We start from the raw sequence: 27,871 nt of genomic DNA on the forward strand, positions 1-27,871 counted from the left end.
ATAGAGTCTTTAAAGGAGGGGATGCTCATCAACTGAGAAATTCCAAACAAATTATGGCATATGAATGAGATGGAACACTGTTATGCTACAAGAAATGATGAAGGGAATATTTAAGCTTTCACTAGCCTAATTCTTATTTTTAATGAATTATTTTCTTCAATGAGTTTTTGTACTTCCTTTTCTATTTGGCCAATTTGTTACTATTTAAGAAGTTGTTTTCTTTAGTGGTCTTTTTAAAAACCATTTGGTCAATTCTATTTTTTTAAGGAATTGTTTTCTTCAGTCAATTTTTGTCCTTCCTTTTTCAAGCTGCTGATTTTGTCATATAATTCTATTTCCCCTCAATTTAAAAATCTTTTTTTGAGCTCTTTCAAGAGTTTTTTTTGGGGTTTGAGATCAATTCATCTTCCCCTTTGAACATTTACACAAAAATATTTTAACACTGTTGTGCTCTTCTGAGTATGTGTTTTGATCTTCCCTATTGCTATACCTTTCTAGAGATCTTTTCTGTGTTTCATTAGTTTTTTAGCCTATTTTATGACTTTTAAGGTGAGCTCTGCTCCTGTAGCACAAGAGAAACTGTTGCAATCTTCTTGTGCTGGGGGAAAAACTCCTCATAACTGGTTTTTCTGAGCCGGAGGGCCTTGGGTGCTGGAGACTTGCTCACTGTGCTGGGGTAGCACTCCCTAGTTATGCCTGTTGTGCCAGGGGTTCTTGGGCTGTTCATTTCTCTTATGTATTGGGGCTGGAAGCCAATTTCAAGATGCCTAAGTTGATGATCTGTGCTATGGCTAAAACCCTCTTCACTGGCTTTTTCGGACACGATTTGTGTTGAGACAAACCTTTCCTGAAGTTTTTCTTAGTTATCTTAAGTTAGAAAAACATTTCATGCCATCTTCTAAGTTATCTTAAACTAGAAAAATGTTTCATGTCATCTGTCACTCCAGAATCTATCTACGGACAATTTAATGTTATTTCTGAGGGAAACTGGGGAAAGCTCAGACAACTTCTTGCCTTTTCTCTACCATTTTGAACAGTGATCAGAATTACTAGGTCTTTCACAGTTGCTAATCTTTATACTGTTGCTGTTAGTGTATAAATTGGATTAGTTTATATGTATCTGTCCAGATTTTTCTAAAAATCATCTCTTCATCATTTCTTATAGCATAACAGTGTTCCATCTCATTTATATGCCATAATTTGTTTGGAATTTCTCAGTTGATGAGCATTCCCTCAGTCTCCAATTCTTTGCCGCTACAAAAAGAGCTATACTAAAGAGCTCCTTTGTAACACTAATTTGCTAGTAGAAATATTGCTGGGCAAAAGGATCAACTTTTGGGGCATAGTTCCAAACTTTTCCAGAATGGTCAAACTAGTTCAAAGTCCTACCAATAATGCATTAGTAAACCTATTTTCTACATCTCTTTTAGCATTTGTAATTTTTCTTTTCCATCCTCTCATCTGGGTGAAAAGTGGAGCCTCAGTTTTGTTTTCATTTATATTTCTTTAACTATTAATGATTTATAGAACTTTTTCATATTATTGACAATTTTGAGTTCTTCCTCTGAAAATTGCCTGTTTACATCTTTTGACCATGTATCATTTAGGGAATGGCTCTTATTCTTTATAAATGTGGCTTATTTTTCTATATATTTTAGAATAAGCACAGTAAACTAGTATTCAGTAAACTCAAAGATCCTAGCTATTGTGGCAAGAACTCACTATTTGACAAAAACTCTTGGAAAAACTAGAACGCAGTCAAGCAGAAACTAAAAAAAGACAGAATTCACTGAGAACTCAGAGAGGGTGTAATCACCTATGTTCTACTTGAAGCAAGGATCCTTACATCAGGGTGCTTACTCAGTGTGATTGATGAAATAATGGTTCTCTAGTTCACATATATACTTAGTGTGATAAAATGATGTAATCACTCTAATATAATGATGTAATCACCCAGTGTGATGTAATGATGTAATCACTCTAGTTGGCATATACTTAGTGTGAGGTAATGATGTAATCATACTGAGGTATTTAAAGGCTGAGAGGATTGGAGACGAGAGAGAGCTCCAGCTAGATCAGATTCAGACTCAAAAGGACACAGACCCAGAGGAGACACAGAAGATGGAGACAGAAACAGAGATCCTCCTGGTGGCTCTTCTGCCTTCATCACTCCTCCACCTAAGACCAAGGCTCGTTCAGAGATCTTCCGGAGAGCTACTCTGGACATTACAATGTGAGATGTCTGTCTTTTTTTAGTTCCTGCTTGACTGCGTTCTAGTTTTTCCAAGAGTTTTTGTCAAATAGTGAGTTCCTGCCACAATAGCTAGGATCTTTGAGTTTACTGAATATTAGTTTATTGTGCTTATTTGCTTTTGTATGCTATGTACCTATTCTGTTTCACTCATCAAACACTCTAATTCTGACCCAGTACCAAAAAGTTTTGATGATTGGAACTTTGTAATATTAATTTGAAATCCTGTTAAGACCCTTTCCCCCCTAATTTTTTCATTGATTTGCTTGATATTTTTGATCTTTTGTTCCTCCAAATGAATTTTTGTTATAATTTTTTTGAGGTTAATAAAGTAATTATTTTATAGTTTGACTGGAATAGCATTAAAAAAGTAAATTAATTTGTTGCTCTATCATTTTTATGTTGATTCAAGCTATCTATGAGCAATTAATATTTCTCCAATTATTTGTATCTATCTTTATGTGAAGTGTGCTTTCTATGTTCATATAGTTTCTGTGTATAGACTCCCCCAAATTTTATACTATCTACAGTCATTGTAAGTGAAATTTCTCTATTTCTTCCTGCTGGGTTTTGTGGGTAACATAAAGAAATGGAGATAGATTCATGTAAGTTTATTTCACATTATGGAACTTTGATGAAATTAATTTTGATGATGATGATGATTTTTTTTTTTTTTTTACTTTTCTCTCTAGGGGTCCCTAAATAAATCATCATATCACCTGCAAAAATATAGTTTTGTTTCTTTGACTATGCATACTCCTTTGATTTCTTTTTTTTTGTCTTATTGCTATAGCTGTATAATATTCTAGTATAATATTGAATAGTAATTTTGATAGTAGTAGACATCCTTGCTTCACTTCCAATCTTACTGGGAAAGTTTCTAGCTTACCTCCATTACAGAAAATGTTTGCTCTTGGTTTTGGATATATGTAATGTTCTTCTCTAAAATATAATATTCTCTGGGAGCAGCCTTAGTTTCAGCTCAGAGTAATAATCACCTCAAATGCAGCTAGGAATTAAAGTCCAAATCCTTTATTGTTTCCTTTTAAGTCTTATCTCCTTCCTTGGGCCTGGTTAGCTTTCTTAGAGGCCTATCTCTCTCCTTGGTTCCTGCCGCTAGTCCTTTGCCTCTGCCAGCTTCAGCCCCTAGCTCCCTCCGAATCTCCAGCCAGCACAAAATTGGAAAATGGAATGAATCTGATTCCACCTCTGAGAGTGGGCTTGTGTCTTCCTCCCAGAGTGCTCCTCTCTCAATCTAATTCGGCTGAACTCCCTTGACTGGGTCACTGAAGCTCTGTTTATGCTCTTTCTCTGAGAGAATGGGATTATGAGTTTTCTCCCATAGTGCTCTCTGGCCCTAAGACGTTCAAGGGAGGTGTGAATTCACAAAGTTACAAAGTTTACTTTATGAATCTCCCATACTTGTGAACTCCAATGAATACTTAAATACTTCTTGCTTATATGAGCTCTCTAAAGGTGTGAACACAAGCATTGTATCAATTAGTTCTACTTAGTACCTTGTTTCAGGTTCTGGCCCAAAACATCTCCTTGTAATATCAGATCAATGATAATGAACCATGCTAAATTAGATAATTATTGTCTCTATCAACTCTGATGACTTAACAGTTTATAAAGATTCCAACAGAGATAAGTAGTAATCATTTTATGAAAAGCTCCATTTATTTCTATGCTTTTTAGTGTTTTGCTTTTTTTTTTTTTTTAAACAGAAATGGAAACTGTATTTTGTCAAAAGGTTTTTCTGCATTTCCTTTGTATTTGAAGGGCTGTCATGCAGAAGTAATAGACTTGCTCTGTTTGGCCCAAGAGGGAAACGAGGCAAATTTCAGCTTGATATCATAAAAACTTAACAGTGGTTGTTATCCAAAAGTACAATGGACTGCTTTAAGAGGAAGTGATTTTTCCCTCCTTGAAGATCTTCTATTGAGACTGACTGCTTGTTAGTTATGTCAGAGTGGGTATTCTTTTTGTGAATGACTTAGACAAAATGGCTGATAAAGGACCTTTCAACTCTCAAAATCTGTGATTCTGATGCAGAGTGCTTTTTTCTTTCCTTCCTTCCTTCTTTCTTCCTTCCTCCTTCTCTCTCTTTCCTTTCTTTCTCTTTTCTTTCTTTCTTTCTTTCCTTTTTTTTTTTAAGTCTGAGAGGATGACAATCTAATGAGTACCTTTTAAGAGAGGGGAAAACTTGAGTGTATTTGTAGGCAGCAGGTCTAGGGATGGACATGATTAGAAAGGGTGGAGTACAAGGTGGGAAAGCTAACATACTTATATCTTGACATCTCTTTAAACCTTCAAAATCAACCTGTTCCAAACTAAGCTCATTATATTTTCCCTAAAACAAAACCACTCATTCAGACTTTGCTATATTTTATGTTAAAATTTCATCTGTTATCTTTTCTATTCCTTCATCTCTCTCACTTCTTATATCTAATCTTATTTCTTCTACTTTCCACAATACCATGCATCCTTTTCTTCTAAGTCTCACTGTTCTTCTGCTAATATATGAATCCTTATTTTTATCCCATGAATGACTGCAACATATTTCTCTAGTCTCTTCCCCCTTCTCCAATCTGCCCTTCCCACTGATATCAGACTAGTCTTTTGGAAGACTGTCTTGTTACTCCTCTGCTGACATACCTTCAACAGTGCTCCTCAATGCCTACTGAATGAAATTCAAACTACTTTGCCTAGCTTTTAAGGATTTTCACTATGGCATTGCTCTACCATTCTACCACTGAACAGCTTGGTGGGTGCAGTGGATGGAGTGCTGAGCCTAGAGTAAGAAAAACCTGAGTTAAATCCAGGTTGAGATACTTACTGTTTAACTTGGGCAAAGCACTTAACTGCTTCTATTTTGGTTTCCTTAACTGTAAAATGGAAGATAACAATAGTACCTACTTTTCCTGGTTGTTTTGAGGATAGAGTGAGGTCATTGTGAAATGCTTAGCCCAGAGTCTAGCACGAAGCAGGTGTTTAATTAATGTTTGTTCCCTTCCCCTATCTTATATTATTACCTTCTGTCCCTCAAAATGTTTTCTCTATCTTATAACTCTGCTCACACTATTCTCTACATTTGGGTTACTTTTTCTTCCTGTCTTTGCTTGAATTCTTATCCATCCTTAAAGGTTCAATTTAAATGTCATCTTATCCATGAACTTTCCCCCCCCTCTTCCTCTTTAACTTATCCAATGCTCTAAATTTCTCATGCTGTTCATGAATTGTCCACAAATTATCTTGTACCTTCTCTAATGTACCTATGTATTACTAAAGTCACCTGTACACATGTCATATCCCCTCCCTGGATTATAAACTCTATGAGGGGAGAGATCATGTCTGAACTAAATGTAATTTTCCCTGTCCCTTGCACAATGCTTTGCACACAGTAGGTACTTAAAATATTTGTTAATTTAATTTCACATTTCTTGTATCTAAAAATACTTCTACTTTTACATTTGATCTCCCTACATAGGCACTGGTAAGCATGTATTTATGCCATGATTTGCCAGAGAACCACTGCTAAAAAAGTCCTGAGAAAAGAAACCCCTTGTGTCATCTCAGATGTTTCATTTGCACATCTGCTGTCCAAACAGCAGTGAGAAAAATAACATGTTCAAACTACTTTCATGCACATATAATCCAGACTCATGTGCTAGAATTCTGTTAGCCTTTTCTTGACTGTTTTTTTCAAACAAAAAAGAGCAAACAAACATAAAAGATCTAATTAATTGCCTGAGCCTCGTCCAGGAGACAAAAGTAGTTTAATTATTTCTACCCTTTCCCCTGGACAGATAGCAAGAGAACCCAGTTAATAACTCCAACCAATCCCTTTGTATTTTACATAAACTGCGTTGGACATTTCTTTACTTTAGCCAGCAAGATTTTTTCATGTACATCTGGAGATTGGCTGTTTATGTTTGCTCATTCTGGAAGAAGCAGCCTGCTACATGAGAGCATGTACATTTCAAGCCTGCCTCTTCTAACTGCAAGGCTCAGCATTAAGATAGCATTTGAGTTATCAGCATAAGCTGGATACTTCAATTTATCACACAGATCAGGACAGCTCCAGCATGTTTATCTGAAGCAGATATTATTTCCATAGTCCCTTGCTACACAATTAACAGTTATGGCAATGCTCCAACACCATGTGGATGCATTGCTGAATATTTGAAATTGATTTGTAGTCAATGTTGTGTCATTTTCCTCCTTTTTGTATCCAGCCAAGTATTCATTTTCCAATAAGTCTTCCATGGCATATTGATGCTCAAGTATAAAGAGGGTCATAAAAATATACTTTTTTTGTTGGTAATAGTATGATATTATATTACTTTCTTTCATTATATTCTTTTCTTTTTACAGTTTAGATAATATAGCCTTGACGGCAGTGTCTTCAGAAACTGGGCCAACCCCAGTGGTGCTTCCCTTCTTTTTAGTCTTCTCTTATGCCACTGTCATTGTTGATCACTCTCACCTCCATCAACTAATCAGTCAACAATTATTTATTAAGTACTAATCTGTGCCAGGTACTATGCTACGCCCTAAGGATCGAAAGACAAAAAAGGCTGGATTTCTGTTGCTTAGGAGTTTACATTCTATCAAGGAAAAGATCATGTACACAGACAGTGCAGAATATCACAGGCACAAAGGCAGAAAATGGAAGAGACTGTGTGAGGAATGCATGCACAAATAAAAGCATTTATTAAGTGCTACCAGGTACAAAGCTCTGGGACACAAATAGAAAAGTGAGATGGCCCCTGCTCTTCAGGAACTCCTATTCTAATAGGGGGACAACACAGATGGAGATTTCTGATGGAAGTCAGATAGAAAAGTCCCAAGGTCCTTAGAGTGCAGGAGCAAAGCAAATGGCAATGGCTCTTCTTTCATGTAATTTCCACTGACAAAATATCAGTTTCTTGTGCTGAACTAGTTTTGAAGACTTTGTTGACAAGAACTTTCTTTCCTGTATCTTCAGTAACTGCAGCTACAGAGACCACAGGAGGGGCTGCTCCAGGCTGGCGTGCCTGATTTTCGTGTTTCTTGGCAAGGGTGGGGAAGAGAGAAGATGGCTGTCCCCTTCTTCATAGGAGCCATTTCTAAGGAAAGGAGCATAAGGCTGGACTGGAAGCAGAGCCAGTGGGTGAGAGGAGTGCTGTCACTCTCAGTGCTCCTGTACCATATATTATTTTGTTCACCCTTTGGTGATTAATTGGGAAGTAGGACCCCCTTTTCACAGTGATGGCTCTGAAGGCTGGCCTGGAAGTTAGGTTTTGTGATTTGGTAAAGCACAGCTCTTCCTGAGGCTCTGGGATTCAGGGTCCTGGGTTGTCTTCATAAGAGTCATAAAAAATACTGATTATTCAAAGAAATTATTTCAATGGAACTGTCAGTTCCAAGGAAAAATTCCTAGGTCTCAGTGGAGTAACCTAGGGATAGGGGCATGATTAAAGTGCCAGCTACTTTACGTGCTAGCTTCTTCTGAGTCTTTCTTTCCCTTCAGCTATCCAAAAAAAAAAAAATCTGCAAGAAGGCCAATTTGGTGGGACTGAGGAATGTTTGAAAGAAAGTTAATTTGTAATGAGTCTGGGAAGGTATACCTTAGCCAAGTTGTGAAGGGCTTTAGCAAACATAGGAGTTTACATTTTATCATGGGGGCTCTAAGGATCCACTGTAGCTTTTTAAAGTAAGAGACTGACAAATAAGACTATGTTTTAACAATATCAAGTGGAGAGCTCTGTGGATTCAAAAACTGGGTAGAGATTTGAGAAAGGGGAACCAATTAAAAAACCAATGAAAACTCCCAGCAAGAGACTGATGATGATGCGAACTAGAATGGTGGTTATGGGAGCAGAAAGAAGGAGAAAATGAGAGCAATGTTGTGGAAGGAGAATAGATTCTAAATGGCAACTAAATGGAAATGTGGGTTGAGATGCTGAAGATGTCACTGAGGTTGTGAACTGAGAAAGATGGTACAACTAGAAAGATGAATGGATTTGAGAGAAAAGATAACATGAACATGTTGAATTGGATATGCTTGTGTAAATTTCAGTGTGAAATGTGCAATAGGCAGTTTGGTCATGCAGGATAATGGACTGGAACTCAGGAGACACGAGAGCTGGACAGATAGATTTGGAAGTCATCTAGAGAGAGGCGATAATTGAGGGTTGAAAAGTCACCAAGAGTGACAGAAACTTGACTGCCTTGTTTTTAGTGGGCATATTTACAAGTTGGTGATTCAACAAAAGACTCAAAAGAAGTAGTTGGTAAGGGAAAAAATGAGAGAGAGGAGTATATCGGATACTCAGAAAGAAGAAGCTACTTTGGAAATTATCAAATTACTAGAGACATAAGGAGATTAAACAATTCAAAGTTCTATATAGATGTCAAAAAGGACAAGGAGTAAGAAAAACTCGTTGGATTTGACAAATAACTAGATCACCCATAACTTTGCAGAGAACAATTTGAGAAGTGAGAGGAAAGGAAGTGGCAAGGCAGTGAAGGAGTCTGCTTTTTTAGGGGTTTGTAAAAAGGAGGACACTGTATTCCATTTGTTTTTCCTTTGGGAATGACAGAATACTAGAATTTTTCAGTCTGAAGGAGAAACCTTAAGGTCATTGAATCTGGCCTCATTTCATTGTTGATATTTTCAAGGGCTCAATGCTTTGTTTCCCTATTCTCATCACCATTCCCTGTTATTCTCACTCCCTACAGCTTATGCAGTCTCCTGGTTTCAATTATTATTGATATAGAGCATGTTATCATCCTCTCCATCTTCCTATGGCACTTATTACAAGGAACGCAATACAATGGGTACTTCCTTAATGACTTTAGCAATCCTAAACAACAACGTATGATCCTTCAAAACAGTGCCATAAAACAGGATAAAAGTGTAATTGCAATGGATAGCTTGTGCAATCTTACACAGTAGTTTTCTATTTGTAAAAGATGAGATGGATATATATTTTAAGTTATCTTCTTATTTTAAAAATTTTAATGTTTTAAATATTTGTCTTCATTTGTACAGCTGCAGAACTTCAGTATCTTGTTCTTTTGGTTCTGTTTTGTTTATTTATAATTTTGGTAGCTTCTCCAATCTCCCCTTCTGTGCCAGACAAATCACCACTCGAGTGTTCCCTTTGTTTTATTTCTAGGGCTTTCTTTTCTTGTTTTGATTTTTACAGCCAATGGTTCAAACCTTCATCTATATATTTAGATGCATGCAGGTCTCACTCCTGGCTCACTTGTAACCTGCTTCCTTTCTTTATGTGAATTTCACTCTCTCTAGGAGTAAGAACATCTTCCAAGTGCCATTTCAATCACACCACTCCTCTATCAAAAATCTATGATCATTCCTAATTACTATACATATCAAATTAGAACTCTTCATTATCTGCCAGGCTGTCTGCCTTGAACTAGATTGTCTTACTGCTTGCCATCTGGGGAAAGGGGTGGAGGGAGGGAAGGGAAAAATCGGAAGAGAAGAGAGTGCAAGGGATAATGTTGTAAAAAATTACCCTGGCATGGCTTCTGTCAATAAAAAGTTATTTAAAAACAAACAAACAAACAAAAAAACTAGATTGTCTTATCCCCCACTCTTCTACTCTCCTCCAACAACTTATTTTTTCCCCCTGTACTTGACATGACTGCTTTTCAGTTACTCTACAGATGATGTGAGTTTCTTCTCTGCATTCCTGAGTATTTATCACATTGGTGATTGGGACCATGTCTTTCATCAGACTAAGAACTCTTTGCATATCAGGGATATTTCCTCAGGGACTCTAACAACACTGAAGATGAGGATGGGAATAAGAATAAGGATGACCTGGAACTTGTGAATCTAGAATGACTACCTTGTAAGGGTGTATTCTAGGGCACAGACCACCTGCAGAAGCAGCTATTAAGAGGCAAACAAGAAGCAGCTTGACAGAACTTGGGGCGAGACATTTGGAAAATGTCATCCACATAAAGGATATTTGTTTGTTTATTAAAAATCTATTTTCCTATTTTTACTAGGAGTGTACAGCTACTCATTGGCCTGTGAAAAGTCTGGTAAGTAATTTCTGTAAGGCTGTAGGCTCAGGGATGAGTGGTCCTGGAGATGGCTCAAGCAGCCTCTTGTAAGCTTTCTGCCCCATTGATACCCGGCTTATACAAACCCAGATAGGCTATAATTTTCTTTGTGATCAAAAATAGTTTGCTTATTGGTGCCTTCTAACTAGCAAGATTGATAACACATTCAATGCAATCTTCTATCTCTATAGACATAAAGGTAGTTTATCAGCATAATCTTATTTATCTTTACTAAACCTCAAGAGGCCAGTGCCAATTCTCTCCATTTTACAAATAAAGTTCCACACAATCAGCTATGTTTTTATTTAGAAAGGGCATTAATAACATGAAGCTGGGTGGTCAGGAGATAAGTCATCATACTATATGAAGTATGGTTAAAGGAGCTGTGGATGTATACCCTGGAGAAGAAAAGACTTAAGAAGACTGTCCTTAAGTATTTATGGGGCTGTCATATAGAAGAGGGATTAGATTTTTCGTGCTTTATGCCAGAGACCAGAACTAGGAACAATAAATGGATACTATAAAGATGATGATTTTGGTTAGATGTAAGAAAATGGCTTTTTCACAATTGGACCTGTCCTAACTGAAATGGACTCTAGTAGAAATGGGCAGCTGGTTTTCTCAATGGAGTGCTTCAAAGGGAAGATGGGGATGGCAGAGGGGAGGCACACAGCTGTGTAAACTCCAAGTTTTCTCTCAGAATCCATGTCATTACAAGCCTCTGAATTAATGCTTGATTGGGAAAAAAAAAAAACTCCACAAACAGTTACCAAGAGAAGACATCCTTGAAATTCATCAGGAAAGGTCTGTCTTTGCTCGAGGGCGGGGATGGTTTTAGATCGGGTGCAGGCTGAGGGCAGCAGCGAGAGCACGGCAGGCAGCTCACAGCGGAGCAGACCAGAGAGGGGGTGGGGTGTGATCTCAGCCATCTCTGCGGGGGCAGCTTTGATACAGGATGGGACACTTTGCTCTGGCAGCAAGTCATTAGCCCAGCGGAGAAGCTAAAAACACCGGGGCAAAGAATACAACTTGGAACAGCTGGAGTCTCGCAGGACCGGGCCACCCCTCCCCCACAGTGTCTCAGCACACTCTCGAAGTCTCAGAGCGCAGGCCCAGCACAGAGATCGCTGTTAGTGCCTCACTGCTGCCCCCACAGTCGTAGAGGAAGCTCGGCAACACCACCCAGCTCCTCCCCCCAAAAAGCAGACTCCATTTAGGGTTTTTTTTTTTTTTTTTTTTTTTTTTGCTAGTTTGTCTTTGATTCTTTGACAAAATGAGCAAAAAATTGAAACGGACCTTAACCATCGACAGCTTCTATATGGATAGAGAGCAGACTCTAAATCTTGAAGAGACTAAAAACAGACTGTCTCCAGGTGAATCCCCAAAGGAGGAGATCATCGGGTCCTCAACACAGATGAATCTCATAAAAGAAATTAAAAAGGCTCTCACAAGGGAGCTAGAAGAAAAATGGGAAAAGGAGAGGGAGGCTTGACAAGAGAGTCTGGAGAAGTCATCCCACTCACTTAAAGACAGAGTGGATAAAGAAATCAAATCGTTGAAAAATAGGATTAGTGAATTGGAAACAGAAAATAGCTCTCTAAAAAATAAAACTGGCGAAATGGAAAAAAATTCCATAGAACAAAACAACTCACTTAAAAACCCAATTGGACAATTAGAAAAAGATATTTAAAAAGTGAGTAAAGAAAATACTTCATTGAAAATCAGAATCAAACAAATGGAATTGAATGACTTGAGGAGACAAGAAGAATCAGTCAAGCAAATCCAAAAAAATCAAACAATGGAAAAGAATGTGAAATACATTCTTGGGAAAACAACAGACTTGGAAAAGAGATCCAGGAGAGACAATCTGAGAATTATTGGACTCCCAGAAAAATATGATGAAAAAAAGAGCCTGGACACTATTTTCAAGGAAATTATCAAAGAGAACTGCCGAGAAGTCATAGAAACAGAGGGTAAAATAGACATTGAAAGAATTTATCGATCACCTACTGAAAGGGATCCTAAAATCAAAACACCAAGAAATATAGTGGCCAAATGCCAGAACTCTCAGATGAAGGAAAAAATATTCCAAGCAGCTAGAAAAACCCAATTCAAATATTGAGGAGCCACAATAAGGATCACCCAGGATCTGGCAGCAGCCACATTAAAAGATCGAAGGGCCTGGAATATGATATTCCGAAAGGCTAAGGAACTTGGTATGCAACCAAAAATAACCTACCCAGCGAGAATGAGCATCTTTTTCCAGGGAAGAAGATGGACATAAAAGGAAATAAGCAAATTTCACCTATTTTTGATGAAAAAAACAGAACTTAACAAAAAGTTTGATCTACAAATATAGAACTCATGAAAAAACTAAAAAGGTAAAAAGAAATCTTGGGAATTATATTTCTGCTATAAAGAATACATGTATACCTTGTTCTAGAAACTAGAGGTGGAAAGGACATTGGCCAGAAAAAGGGTAAAGTGGGGTTATTACATCTCACGAAGAGACAAAGGAAATCTATTATATCTGAGAGAAAGAATGGAGAGGGATGAATATAGTGGGTATCTTACTGCCTTCAGAATTGGCTTTAAGAGAAAAATTTTAGACATATTCAAATTTATGGTGAAACTTTTCCTACCTCACTGAAAAGTGGGAAGGGAAAAGTGAAAAGGGAAGGAATAAACTAAGTGGAAGGGAATACGGAAACTGGGAGAGAAAGGGGTAAGAGGGAGAGGAACTCTAAGGCAGGGGGAGGGATATTAAAAAGGGAGGGCTGTGAGAAGCAAGTGGTGTTCACAAGTTTAATACTGGGGAGGGAGGTAAGGGAGAAAACAGGGAGAAAATCATAAACAGGGGTTCACAAGATGGCAAGTAATACAGAATTGGTCATTTTAACCATAAATGTGAACAGAGTAAACTCCCCCATAAAGAGGAAGTGGTTAGCAGAATGGATTAAAAGCCAGAATCCTACAATATGTTGTTTACAGGAAACACACCTGAAGTGGGGAGATACATGCAGAGTAAAAGTAAAAGATTGGAGCAGAATCTACTATTCTTCAGGTGAAGTAAAAAAAGCAGGGGTAGCCATCCTGATCTCAGATCAAGCAAAAACAAAAACTGATCTAATTAAAATAGATAAGGAAGGGCACTGTATCTTGCTAAAGGGTAGCATAGATAATGAAGCAATATCAGTATTAAACATATATGCACCAAGTGATGTAGCATCTAAATTCTTTTTTTTTTTTTTTTTAATTTAATAATAACTTTGTATTGACAGAATCCATGCCAGGATAATTTTTACACAGCATTATCCCTTGCAATCACTTATGTTTCGTTTTTTCCCCTCCCCCCCCCCCCAAGATGGCAAGCAGTTGCATCTAAATTCTTAAAAGAGAAATTAAGAGAGCTGCAAGAAGAAATAGATAGCAAAACTATAATAGTGGGAGATCTCAACCTCGTACTCTCAGAATTAGATAAATCAAACCACAAAATAAATAAGAAAGAAGTCAAAAAGGTAAACAATACTAGAAAAGTTAGATATTATAGATCTCTGGAGAAAACTAAATGGAGACAGAAAGGAGCACACTTTCTTTTCAGCAGTTCATGGAACCTATACAAAAATTGACCATATATTAGGACATAAAAATCTCAAACTCAAATGCAGTAAGGCAGAAATAGTAAATGCATCCTTTTCAGAACACAATGCAATGAAAATCAACAAAAAGCCAGGGGGAAATAGACCAAAAATAATTGGAAACTAAATAATCTCATACTAAAGAATGGTTGGGTGAAACAGCAAATCATAGACATAATTAATAACTTCACCTAAGAAAATGACAATAATGAGATGTCATACCAAAATGTGTGGGATGTAGCCAAAGTGGTAATAAGGAAGTTTTATATCTCTAGAGGCCTACTTGCATAAAATAGAGAAAGAGAAAGTCAATGAATTGGGCTTGCCACTAAAAATGCTAGAAATGGAACAAATTAAAAACTCCCAGTCAAACACTAAACTTGAAATTCTAAAAATAAAAGGAGAGATCAATAAAATTGAAAGTTAAAAAAACTATTGAATTAATTAATAAAATTAAGAGTTGGTTCTATGAAAAAACCAACAAAATAGACAAACCCTTAGTAAACCTGATTAAAAAAAGGAAAGAGGAAAATCAAATTGTTAGTCTTAAAAATGAAAAGGGAGAACTCGCCACTAATGAAGAGGAAATTAGAGCAATAATTGGGAGTTACTTTGCCCAACTTTATGCCAATAAAGTCGACAACTGAAATGAAATGGAAGAATACCTTCAAAAATATAGCTTGCCCAGATTAACAGAAGAAGTCAATAGACTAAACACAGTCCCATTTTAGAAAAAGAAATAGAACAAACTATCAACCAACTCCCTAAGAAAAAATCCCCAGGACCAGATGGATTTACATGTGAATTCTACCAAACATTTAAAGAACAATTAACTCCAATGCTATATAAACTATTTGAAAAAATAGGGATTGAAGGAGTCCTACCAAACTCCTTTTGTGACACAGACATGGTACTGATACCTAAACCAGGTAGGCTGAAAACAGAGAAAGAAAATTATAGACCAATCTCCCTAATGAATATTGATGCTAAAATCTTAAATAAAATATTAGCAAAAAGATTACAGAAAATCGTCACCAGGATAATACACTATGACCAAGTAGGATTTATACCAGGAATGCAGGGCTGGTTCAATATTAGGAAAACTATTAGCATAATTGACTATATCATTAACCAAACAAACAAAAACCATATGATCATCTCAATAGATGCAGAAAAAGCATTTGATAAAATCCAACATCCATTCCTAATAAAAACACTTGAGAGCATAGGAATAAATGGACTTTTCCTTAAAATAGTCAGGAGCATATATTTAAAACTATCAGTAAGCATCATATGCAATGGGGAAAAACTGGAACCTTTCCCAGTAAGATCTGGAGTGAAGTAAAGTTGCCCACTATCACCATTATTATTCAATATTGTATTAGAAACATTAGCCTTGGCAATAAGAGTCGAAAAAGAGATTAAAGGAATTAGAGTAGGCAATGAGGAAACCAAACTATCACTCTTTGAAGATGATATGATGGTATACCTAGAGAACCCCAGAGATTCTACTAAAAAGCTATTAGAAATAATTCATAACTTTAGCAAAATTGCAGGATACAAAATAAATCCCCATAAGTCTTCAGCATTTTTATACATCACCAACAACATCCAACAGCAAGAGATACAAAGAAAAAGTCCATTCAAAATAACTGTCGACAGCATAAAATATTTGGGAATCTATCTACCAAAGGAAAGTCAGGAATTATATGAGTAAAATTACAAAAAACTTTCCACACAAATAAAGTCAGATTTAAATAATTGGAAAAATATTAAGTGCTCTTGGATAGGCCGAGCGAATATAATAAAGATGACAATACTCTCCCTAATCTATTTATTTAGTGCTATACCAATCAGACTTGCAAGAAAATATTTTAATGATCTAGAAAAAATAACAACAAAATTCATATGGAAGAACAAAAGATCGAGAATCTCAAGGGAATTAATGAAAAAAAAATCAAATGAAGGTGGCTGTACCTAATTTAAAATTATATTATAAAGCAGCACTCACCAAAACCATTTGGTATTGGCTAAGAAACAGATTAGTTGATCAGTGGAATAGGTTAAGTTCACAAGACAAAATAGTCAACTATAGCAATCTAGTATTTGACAAACCCAAAGATCCTAACTTTTGGGATAAAAGTTCATTATTTGACAAAAACTGCTGGAATAACTGGAAATTAGTATGGCAGAAATTAGGCATGGACCCACATTTAACACTGTATACCAAGGTAAGATCAAAATGGGTCCATGATTTAGGCATAAAGAATGAGATTATAAATAAATTAGGATAGTTTATCTCTCAGACTTGTGGAGGAGAAAGAAATTTGTGATCAAAGATGAACTAGAGACTATTCCTGGAGTAATCACAAAATAGAAAATTTTGATTACATCAAATTAAAAAGCCTTTGTACAAACAAAACTAATGCAAACAAGATTAGAAGGGAAGCAACAAACTGGGAAAACATCTTCACAGTTAAAGGTTCTGATAAAGGCCTAATTTCCAAAATATATAGAGAATTGACTCTAATTTATAAGAAATCAAGCCATTCTCCAATTGGTAAATGATCAAAGGATATGAAAAGACAATTTTCAGATGATGAAATTGAAACTATTTCCACTCATATGAAAGTGTTTCAAATCACTATTGATCAGAGAAATGCAAATTAAGACAACTCTGAGATACCACTATACACCTGTCAGATTGGCTAAGATGACAGGAAAAAATAATGATGAATGTTGGAGGGGATGTGGGAAAACTGGGACACTGATTCATTATTGGTGGAGTTGTGCATGAATCCAACCATTCTGGAGAGCAATCTGGAATTATGCCCAAAAAGTTATCAAACTGTGCATACCCTTTGATCCAGCAGTGCTATTACTGGGCTTATATACCAAAGAGATCTTAAAGGAGGGAAAGGGACCCGTATGTGCCAAAATTTGTGGCAGCCCTGTTTGTAGTGGCTAGAAACTGGAAAATGAATGGATGCCCATCAATTGGAGAATGGTTGGGTAAATTGTGGTATATGAATGTTATGGAATATTATTGTTCTGTAAGAAATGACCAGCAGGATGAATACAGAGAGGCTTGGAGAGACTTACATGAACTGATGCTAAGTGAAATGAGCAGAACCAGGAGATCACATTATATACTTCAACAACGATACTGTATGAAGATGTATTCTGATGGAAGTGGATTTCTTTGACAGAGAAGATCTAACTCAGTTTTTCAATTGATCAATGATGGACAGAAGCAGCTACACCCGAAGAAAGAACACTGGGAAATGAATGTAAACTATTTGCATTTTTGTTGTTCTTCCTGGGTTATTTCTACCTTCTGAATCCAATTCTCCCTATGCAACAAGAGAACTATTCGGTTCTGCACACATATATTGTATCTAGGATATACTGAGACCTATTTAACATGTATAGGACTGCTTGCCATCTGGGGGAGGAGGTGGAGGAGAAAAATTGGAACAGAAGTGAATGCAAGGGATAATGTTGTAAAAAATTACCCTGGCATGGGTTCTATCAATAAAAAATTATTTAAAAAAAAAAAAAAAGGGGAGGATGGATGATCAGGGACACTGTGGAAGGGATTTCTGTTCAAAGATGTTGGACTAGATACCTGAGAAGGTTCCTTCCCACACTGAAATTGTAGGATTCTTTAAGATCCAGTTCAAACCCCATAACCTTCATAAAGAATTCTTCAACAGCTTTAGTCCACACAAGGATATTATCTTTTTCTAAATTCTAAGATTATTTACTATCTTGTATCAGTGATCTGTCATTTTAAATATATTTCCTTGGACTTTTAGTTACTTTTTCAACATGTTTGTCTTATGTGCTCAACAACAAGCTCAGTTCTTTAAGTCAGAGACTGTATCTTATACCTCTTTGGAAGGTCAATTCCACCTTAATATGTGATTCACAAATAATTTGGAACAAGTTCCTTCAGTTGGTGGTGGCAGAAACTGGAGTTTTGGTATCACAGTATGCTAAGATTCCCCACTCTCCCATTTACAAAACACACACACACACACACACGCAACCCAACTTTTATTTTTCCTAGATTGATGGGTTAAAATTGGAAGAGACTTTATTGAGCATCTAATTCCTCACTCCTTCATTTTGTAGAGAAGCTTCATTGAAGGATAAAGGGAAATGACTAGCTCAAGGTCACACAGCTGGCCAGGGGCAAAGCTAGCAAGAGCACATAAGCTCTCTGAGTCTTAGGCCAATGCTTTTCCCACTATGCCATGGAATTTTAGAAATTACATTTTATATAGCAGGCTTCTCAGTGAGAACATGTTACTCTGCTTGCCTTAAATCAGTAAGATGAAACACTGTCTGCTTGCTGCCTGTGAGATTCAATACCTCCTATATTTATGTTATAGCAAAAGCTTTTATGTAAGTCTTTGGGAGCAGGAATCTCATCTTTTCTAGGCCTAGAATAGTTCATATTTTCCATTCTTTCCTGTCCCTGTCTCCTCCCACCATTTTTGTATCTTTTGTATGGATCAAATATGCTCCAGAGTTTTTCTCTAAATATAGGTTTTATGAAAAATAAATGTCTAGAGAAGGGAAAGGACAGAATCACTACCATTTCTCGTAATCTCACTAACTACTACTTATCCAGAGGATCCTTAGGCACTGTTTCCTTTAGTTTAGCCTGATTTAATGACCTAAAATTTTGCTTATTTTCATGGTCATGTCAAAGATAATATATAATGTAGGTGTATATAAGGGACAGATATAAAGAAGTTTGTGAAAGAAGTGACATTAGGACCAGAGTAACATTTGGGCACCATGATCTGGGCTGAAGTGTATTTAGACATCCTGGAGAAATAAGTTCCTCATATTTATGGATATGTCAATAATATATAGATTCTAGCTCACTGAAAGCAAGGAAGAATTAGAAAGAATGATTCTAGTCATCTGAAAGGCACAGAGGAACTAATGAGAAACAGAGGCAACTGAACAGTGAAGATGAAATGACCACAAAATAAACTGGTATCTGAGGCCACAGCAAGATGATTTTTGTGGGGAAATCCAAAGAGATTTGTCTTCTGGCAGTAGACACTGGAGAGAAATCAAATAAACTAAAACAATGGAACTAAGGATCAAAGAAAGATACAAGTGCTGACTTCTAGTGATAAGTAAAAGAGATTTCACTTACTGCTTGAGGTGATAATACTGCAAACAAGCAAGGAATGTGATGCAAAAAAAGAATTGAGGATGAAGGAGAGGGACTTGAGTGACATCAAGTACAAGGGATTATCTGGCAAAGTGAGAAGGGAGTGAAGGATAAGAGGAATAAACACAGGAGGAAGAAAAAAAGAAAATTCCCTAAGTTAAGATAAACAATAAGGATGTAACTAAGTACATAAGGAACAGGAGGTCACTGAATGAAGTATGATGCTCTTAAAATGCATTAGGGAGATTTATTGACAGAAGTTATAAGCATCTTAAAAAAAAACAAAAACAAAACTTAAATGAATCCATTGCACCTCAGCATTCACAAAGGGAAGATGAGAGACAGATGCCAGAAGCAGACATGGACTTCCCAAAGGACAAGGACAAATGCTACAGGAAATCAGGAGTACACCAGGACAGGTAATCAAGAAATCTGAATCTCAAAGGTTGACAAAGCTTCAGTTGCCTAAGGTCCTGCCTATATTTTAAGGAAAACAGAAAAATTAGCATGTAGCAGAAACATTTCAAACTTTGTGGCTATGGTTAGGCCTAGCAGATGGAGAGACAAAGAAGACACTCCCAACAAGGCAGAATCACTGGCGTTTTCTCTCCCAGGAGGCAGTTCTGCCTGGTCCTTTATTATGCTATAGATCCAATAATGCCGGAAGTCAAAGGAAATTCCTCACCAGTGATGCAGACATGTTCCATGTGACTTCCAAATGACTTGGCCTCTGGCTTTATGAAACTATGTTCTCTTAATAAACAATCAATCAATCAATCGGAACAGTCCCATTTTACACAGTTTATTTTCCAACTTATGCAGACACTTAAAGTTCTAATTACAAAAATAACCTTTTAAACTCACAAATTCTATTTGTTCAGTTGGGTCCAACTCTTTGTGATAGCATTTATGGTTTTCCTGTCAAAGATCCAGAGTGGGTTGCCCTTTTTTTTCTCCAGTTCATTTTACAGATGAGGACCCAAGACAAATAAGGTGAAATGGCTTGGCCAGGGTCACATGGCTAGTTAATGTCCAACATCATCAAGATGTCCTCTCAATTCCACACCTGGTACTCTGTGCACTATGGCGCTACCTAGCTTCTAATCTGCCAATACTTCTCCTGGTGTATTTTTTTCCTACTCATAGGTCCTGGTCTTTCCTTTTTAGCCACAACTACTCTCTAATCCATCAATTTAATATCTATTTCTCTACTTTCAACTTGTTTTTGGCTATTATAATGTTTAGACATACATGTTTCTGTTGTCTTTTCTGTTATATTGGATTTTAAACCATTTGAGGGCACAGATTGTCTATTCTTTCAAAGTGTTGTTTCAGCTCCTAATGTATGTCTTAAGAATGTACTTGCTGACTGCATAAGAAAATTTAACAAATAAGATTATATTTCTTTTTCTGCTCTGAAGAAAATGTTTGGGTCGAAAATCATTTCCTAACTCATTTGTGGATCTTGACTAATGAGATTATTTGTTCTGTAGTTTAAAATTGTTTTCACTTGACAAAAATAAGTCTACATTAGAAATATTTGCCATCAGCAAGAATAACTCCAAGAGTCTGACAGAATGATACAATTGCCCATTTGGCTGAAGTTTACTGATTAATAACCAATTAATAATCAAACGGTCAGATCAGTTATGCAAAGTCTAGAAAGAACTGAATCCAAGAGACAAGAGACATACTTCTTGGCTGTCCTTTGGGAAAGATTACCCAGAGGTAGAAACATTCTGAACCGTCAACCTTGAGGACTTTATTGTGAAAAACTATGCCAAACTGATAAATGACGCTGAGTCCTAAAAATATTTTAAAACTTTACTTACTTGTTTCCTTTTTTCCCAGTTTCTTGTTTTTATCCCAACATGTAAAATGAGTTTACTCATTTTATATAAGCTATCACCTTTGATTTGATTGCAGATCACTAGCGCACAAAATGACAATTTATTGCATAGGAGCTTTTGTTTCTACTTGCTATCTTACCCTGGAGAAAAAGGGCAAAACCTAAGCCAGATGCCTCTCAGAATGCTACCATACTCTGGGATGTCTTATTTTGTACGTGGTTTCAATTTTAAGCAGCTTGAAGTGTATATTTGGAGGGGTAGGATCAGCAAATTTCTTCATCGTAAACTCCATTTTTCTTAAGTGTAAAGAGAGGTGGACTAGATACTATTTAAGGTCTTTTTTCCCCAGCTTTAAAATATGAGATCTATGATCAAAGAGGTCTTCCTCCCTTTGTTTCCAGTACCTGACCCTGCCTAGACACATCAATATTTGACATGTGTATTATTTTATTTAATATTTTATTTTCCCAAGTTATGTGTAAAACAATTTTTTTTTACATTTGGTTTTTTTAAACCTTTGAGTTTCAGATTCTCTCCTCTCCTCCCTACCCTCTCCCACTGAGAAGGCACATGTGAAGTTATGTAAAACATTTCCATAAAAGTCATGTTACAAAGAAAAACGCTGATCTCCCCTCCCCCCAAATAAAATCCTCAAGTCACAATCAACCACAGTTTATTCAGCCATTCCCCAGTTGATAGCATCCCCTCAATTTCCAATTCTTTGCCCTGAGAAAAGAGGTGCTACAAATATTTTTGTGCATATAGATCCTTTTTCTTTTAAATCTCTTTTGGTATTAATGTCTAGTAATGGTATTGTTAGGTCAAAGTATATGCATGATTATAACCCTTTAGGCATAGTTCATATCTTTTGATCACTTATCAATTGGGGAACAGCTCTTATCTTTTATAAATTTGATTCTGTTCTCTATACGTTTGAGATATGAGAGCTTCATTAGAGAAATTTACTTAAAAATTCTGTTCACAATTATTATTGCTAACTGGATTTCCCCCTAAATATTCTATTTTCTCTCTCCTTTCATCCTGTCCCTCCTCAAAAGTGTTCTGCTTCTGATCACCCTCTCCCCCAATATCTCTCTTCTATCTCCCTCCTTCCCTTCTTGCATCTCCTTCTCTTGCCATTCTCCTGTAGAGTAAGATAGATTTCTATACCCATATTGGGTATGTATGTTATTTCCTATTTGATCCAATTCTGATGAGAGTAAGGTTCACTCCTCTTTTTTTCCCCCTTTTCCCCCAATGTAAAAGCTATTTTTTGCCTCCTTTATTATAGAAAATTCATGCCATTCCACCTCTCCAATTCCCTTTTTTTCCAGAACATTCCCATCTAATCCCTTAATTTATTTTTCATATTATCTCTTCAAATTCAACTCACACTTGTACCCTCTATCTATCTATCTATCTGTCTGTCTGTCTATCTATCTATGTTCCTTCTAACTGCCATAATAATGAGCAAGTGAGTTGCTTGTGAGTTACAAGTATCATCCTCCCATGTAGGAATGTTGTTTCAGATATTACAAGTATTACAGAGAAATCTTTTAAATTTCCTTATGATATCCCTTTCCTGATTATTCCCTTATGCCAAGGAAACCAATCCTGCTAATCTACCCAGGGACAGTTTCTATGTGTAATTTTTTCATTTTCAAAGAAAAATAGAAACTCACGGCAAAATTCCTTATTTTTGTTCTTCTCATATGAGCTTAGGGTATATCTGTTGTTTGGTCAGTTCTCAATCATGTCTCTTCCAGATCTTTGGGGCAGTCTTCTTAGCAAAGACACTGGATTTGTTTGTTATTTCTTTCTCCTGCTCATTATATAGATGAAAAAACTAAGGCAAACAGTATTAAAGGGACTTGGCAAAGCTGCTAAGTATCTAACTAAGACCAGACTTGAATTCAGGAAGATGATCTCTCTGACTCCAGGCCTGGTACTCTACCCATAGTGCCATCTTGCTGCCCCCATTTGGAAAACCAACGGGGCCCATTCCTTAGTTACTCATTCAGTCATTAATAACAGGGAAATACACATTTATAATATTTCCAGTTGGATTGGTTTTTTTGTCCTATACTACTACCTAACAGGGACTCTGATTCTTTGAGGAACTAAGTGGTTCCACAGACTACTAGATAAAGTGAAAGATGCTTGGAAGAAGGTGGTTTTCCAGTGAGGGCATGAGTACTGCCTAGACTCAGTCAGAAACCCTCTCCTCCCCTTTGGTAAAGATACAATCAAAGGATGAACGGCTAAATCACCTTTGGAGTTGAAGTTTCTTTAAATCAAAGATTCATTCTCAGATGTGACACTTAGTATTTTAGTAACTGTACTTCAACATAAATGGATTCTTTTATACTTCTATTTTATTTTATATATTTGTAGAATATTCTGAGGAGTTCTCATAGACTTCATCAGATTGCCAAAGTACTCCATAACATAAAAACGTTAAGAACTTCTTAACTGTGAAATACAACTATGGATATATAAATATCAACAAAGCTCTCAAACCTGTAAATCTTCCTAGAAAGAGCTAAGTATAACCTTGGTTCAGAACCAAGTGGATAGATAGCTAATGTAACCCAGTATGTCTAGCTAGTCCTCTACCTGACAGCCTATATCCTACCATCTTTCTGCCAATTAGTCCGGCCACTACAAGCATTCCTCTTCCTGTTGCCTCTTGTTTGGGAATATGAATCAATATTACTATTGGGTCTACTAAAGATTTGCTAATTGATTATGCTATTGTTTCAATCACCATCCTTGTGACTTCTGAGACTAAAACATATTTCCTCTGGTTAATATTCCTCAGTTCCTTTCTCATCAGTAAGTTTCTTGAGGGCAAGGAGCGTCTCACTTTTGTACTTCTATCCCCAGTGCTTTAGCATAGTGCCAGGCATGCAATAAGCTCTATTTTTCATTTATTCTTGTTTTCTCAAGGTCCTTCCCAACTGTTAAGAGAGAGGAATCAGAGAACAAGAGAGAAGGAATCAGGAATGATTAATAAAGATAGATTTTCCTGTGTCAGGGAAGACACTTAGAAATAATACCAAATGATATTCTCATTGTGTTGTAATATAAAATTTTCTTCTACAATAAACAATCTAAACAACAGGCTCTTGATAGAACAGCCATATACTTCATATGAAGAAATAACACAGCATTTTTTCATGAAGAAAGAGCCTTACCTCATTTGCTGTGTTGTGTGTTCCAACTATTCGGATGAAGGATGCAGGCTGTTTGTCAAAAGTTATTGATTGCCAGGATCTGTGAAAGAAAGCACAGAGATATGCCAAGTTAACCACATTGAAACTTAACACCACTACTTTTGAGTATCTCTGGACTGGGAATCATGGAAATATACAAAAAGAGGATTAAAGACATTCTTTAGTCATGGCAGCTGCTGATCTAAATATAGTTTCCCTCTTCAGAGAGCCTATAAGATACAGGCAAAGTCTTAAAAAGCAATTTATAAGTGAACATGAATAAAAATGGCTCAGATTTAGTTCAAAGGATGCACAAACTAAAAAGAAGAGTTTAGAGTTAAGTTGAAGAATAGGTAGGAAAGAATTATTGAAGCAGAAGAGTGCTGAGTCAGATTCCTGAAGAGTTGCAAGAATGTAGTCGGGGAGAGGATGGAGAGAAGGAGGCCCTGCCCTTGTGGGATTGTAGTTTATTCAATGCCATCTAGGAAACTATCTCTAAGGTTGATGTGTCATGTGAACATTAAACAGAGATTTCAAGCAAAATATGGCAATCACAGCACCTAAGAATAGAAGGAATTTCTCCAGAAACCAAGATGTTCTTCTCATTGGAATAGAAAAAAACAAACATTTGCTTTTCCTGCTGCTTCCCTCCCCAACACTCTCTTAGGACACGAGAATTTCTAGGTGGTGAGTGAAAGTAATATTAAAAAAATTTTTTTTTAAATTTTATTGAAGCTTTTTTGTTAGGATTCTTACAAGGTGCTAAGTCACTGGAATTGATAGGCACTCTGGAGATTCACAAGTCAGGATTCAGCCAGGAGATTCACAAGTCTGGGAGATTCACAAGTTCAGTGGAGGAGATTCACAACTCACAGCTCCCACAATCCCACTCTCTCAGAGGAGGAGCCAACCTTTGAGTTCACATCTTTAAGAGATCATATATAAGGAGCTCCCACAAGCCAACTAGAGACTTTAGGGGAGATTGAGAAGCCAGGATTCAGTTGAGCAGAATGAAGGATTCAGAGAGAGTGGAGGCTGAAGTTGGCACAGGCAAAAGGATTAGCAACAGGGCCTCTTGGAACCAAGGAGAGAGAGGCGTCCACGAAAGCTAACCGGGCTATTTTAGAAGAGACAATAAAGGATTGAACTTTTAACAGTTGGCTGCATTTGAGGTGATTATTACACTGAATTGAAACTAAGGCTGCCTCCAGAAACCCCTCAAGAAACCTGTTCCCAGAGAATGATTATACTTTAGAGAAGAGAACATTACACTTTTTAATTTTCAAAAGATATGTATGGATAATTTTTCAACATTAATCCTTATAAAACCTTGTGCTCAAATTTCCCCCCATTCCCTCCTCTAGATAGCAAGTAATCCACTATATGTTAAACATGGTAAACATATGTTAAATCCAATATATACATATACATTTATACAATTATCTTGCTGCACAAGAAAAATCAGAACAAAAAGGAAAGAAAAATGATAAAGAAAATAAAATGCAAGCAAACAACAACAAAAAGAGTGAAAATGCAATGTTGTGATTCACAGTTCACAGAGTTCCTCTCTCTGGCTGTAGATGGCTCTCTTCATTACTGAACAATTGGAACTCGCCTGAATCATCTCATTGTTGAAAAGAGCCATGTCCATCAAAATTGATCATTGTATAATCTTGTTACCTTGTATAATGATCTCCTAGTTCTGTTTATTTCACTTAGCATCAGTTCATGTAAGTCTCTCTAGGCCTCTCTGAAATCATCCTGCTGATTATTTCTTATAGAACAATAATACTCTATAACATCCATATACTGTAATTTATCCAGCCATTCTCCAACTGATGCCCAACTGTTGGGCATCCACTCAGTTTCCAGTTTCTTGCCACTACAGAAAGGGCTGCACAAACATTTTTGTACATGAGGATCTCAAATGAGAGTAATATTTTAAAGAAAATAGTATGAGATGATAAAGGGTTGAATCTACTTAAAATCCTATAGGGCAAAGTTTAAGCAAATATCTTCCTCACATTCTTCATTACTTCTGACTCCACAGCCAGCTTCTCATAGGCATATGTTGGAATAAAAGTTGGTCCCCCACAACTATATGACTGATAACATTTTTCTCTTGGAAAAGGAAAGGGTTTCAAAGGACTATCAAACTGTCCATACCCTTTGATCCAGCAGTGTCTCTATTAGGTCTTTATCCCAAAGAGAATATAAAAAAGAAAAAAGGTCCTATGTATGAAGTGAGTGCTAAATGAAGTGAGCAGAACCAAGAGAACATTGTACACAGCAACAAGAAGATTATATGATGATCTATTTGGATGGACATGGCTCTTTTTAACAGTAAAGTGATTCAGGCCAGTTCTAATGGTCTTGTGATGGAGAGAGCCATCTGTATCCAGAGAAAGGACTGCGGGGACTGAGTGTAAATCACAACATAATATTTTTGTCATTTTTGTTATTGTTTTCTTTCTCATTTTTTTCCTTTTTGATCTGATTTTTCTTGTGCAGCATGATAATTGTGGAAATATGTATAAAAGAATTACACATATTTTACATATATTTGTTTACTTGCCATCTAGGGGAAGTACTGGGAGGAAGGAAAAAAAAATATGGAACACAAGGTTTTGCAAGGGTGAATGTTGAAAACTATCTATGCATGTGTTTTGAAAATAAAAAGCTTTATAAAAAAAGGAAAAGAAAGGAAAGGGTTTATAGTTGCTGCAATCCTTTTGTTTCTTCAAGATAGAAATACCAGTTGCTAGGAAGCTGTTTCCTACAACTGATTGATTATAAAATAATGCTAGAAAAGAAAATAAATTTATCCATGAAGGGGATCTTTTATTTCAGTTCCTATTTCATCTTTCATTATAAACATCCCTTAAGATTAAGTCACTAGTATCCGGGTACTGGGTCCCTTGAAGATCATTATAGCTATTGGCACCCTAAAGTGTGAAATCCATAGTTCTGAACATAGGATATCATTCTAACAAATTTCTCTTATTCATACGTAAGATGATAGTATTTCATCATTCACAGGGTATGTGTCACAGGGTATGGACCTGTGGACATGAGACTGAATGAAACTAACAGAGCTACATTCAAATATATGCATCAATAGAACTATATGAACTAAACTCATGGGATTTACAATAAAATGGCCACTTTCCCTCCATATAGCGTCAGAGAAAGTACGTCAAACTCTATAACAATGAGCAACTTTGTTCTTGTACATTTGTTTCCCAAAATTCCCCTAAGAACCTGTAAATACTGAAAAATATATTAATTGAAATGATCATAGAATATTTCTCTAACTTTCTTTCTATTCTGGAGCCAGCTAACAGACAGACATAAATGAAAAAGGCTTGTGACAATCACTTGGTTCATTTCATTATTAGACTTGACAAAGAACTTCAAAGTTGAAGGAAGCCCTAGAATTCAGCTAATCTAATATAATTGGGGAAGAAATTGTGGTGGTAGTAGTGGAGACTGAGAAAAGGACCTTTGTTGACAGATCTAGATGAAGTTACCGAGAAGAATCTGGCAGTAAAGGTAATAATTGCATCACTACTAAAAGGGACAATAGAGAAAATTTGTTAAACGTAGATGAGCAAACTAAGAATAGATAAAATGAC

At 36.4% G+C, this 27,871-nt stretch overlaps 1 protein-coding gene across 3 annotated transcripts in view; it reads right to left on the minus strand.

Annotated features, from left to right (window-relative positions):
- BTBD9 (BTB domain containing 9) overlaps positions 1–27,871 on the minus strand; it is a 460,740-nt gene that overhangs the window by 19,145 nt on the left and 413,724 nt on the right. For 2 of the 3 annotated variants that reach the window (XM_051996861.1, XM_051996860.1), the window contains exon 10: positions 24,219–24,297. In XM_051996861.1, coding sequence (XP_051852821.1) covers positions 24,219–24,297 — 79 coding nt within the window. Of the gene's footprint in view, positions 1–23,669; positions 23,982–24,218; positions 24,298–27,871 lie in introns of those variants that run through there. The other variant, XM_051996862.1, reaches the window with a different exon arrangement.

The sequence above is a fragment of the Antechinus flavipes genome, chromosome 4, assembly GCF_016432865.1.
Source record: "Antechinus flavipes isolate AdamAnt ecotype Samford, QLD, Australia chromosome 4, AdamAnt_v2, whole genome shotgun sequence".
Taxonomy (NCBI): domain Eukaryota; kingdom Metazoa; phylum Chordata; class Mammalia; order Dasyuromorphia; family Dasyuridae; genus Antechinus; species Antechinus flavipes.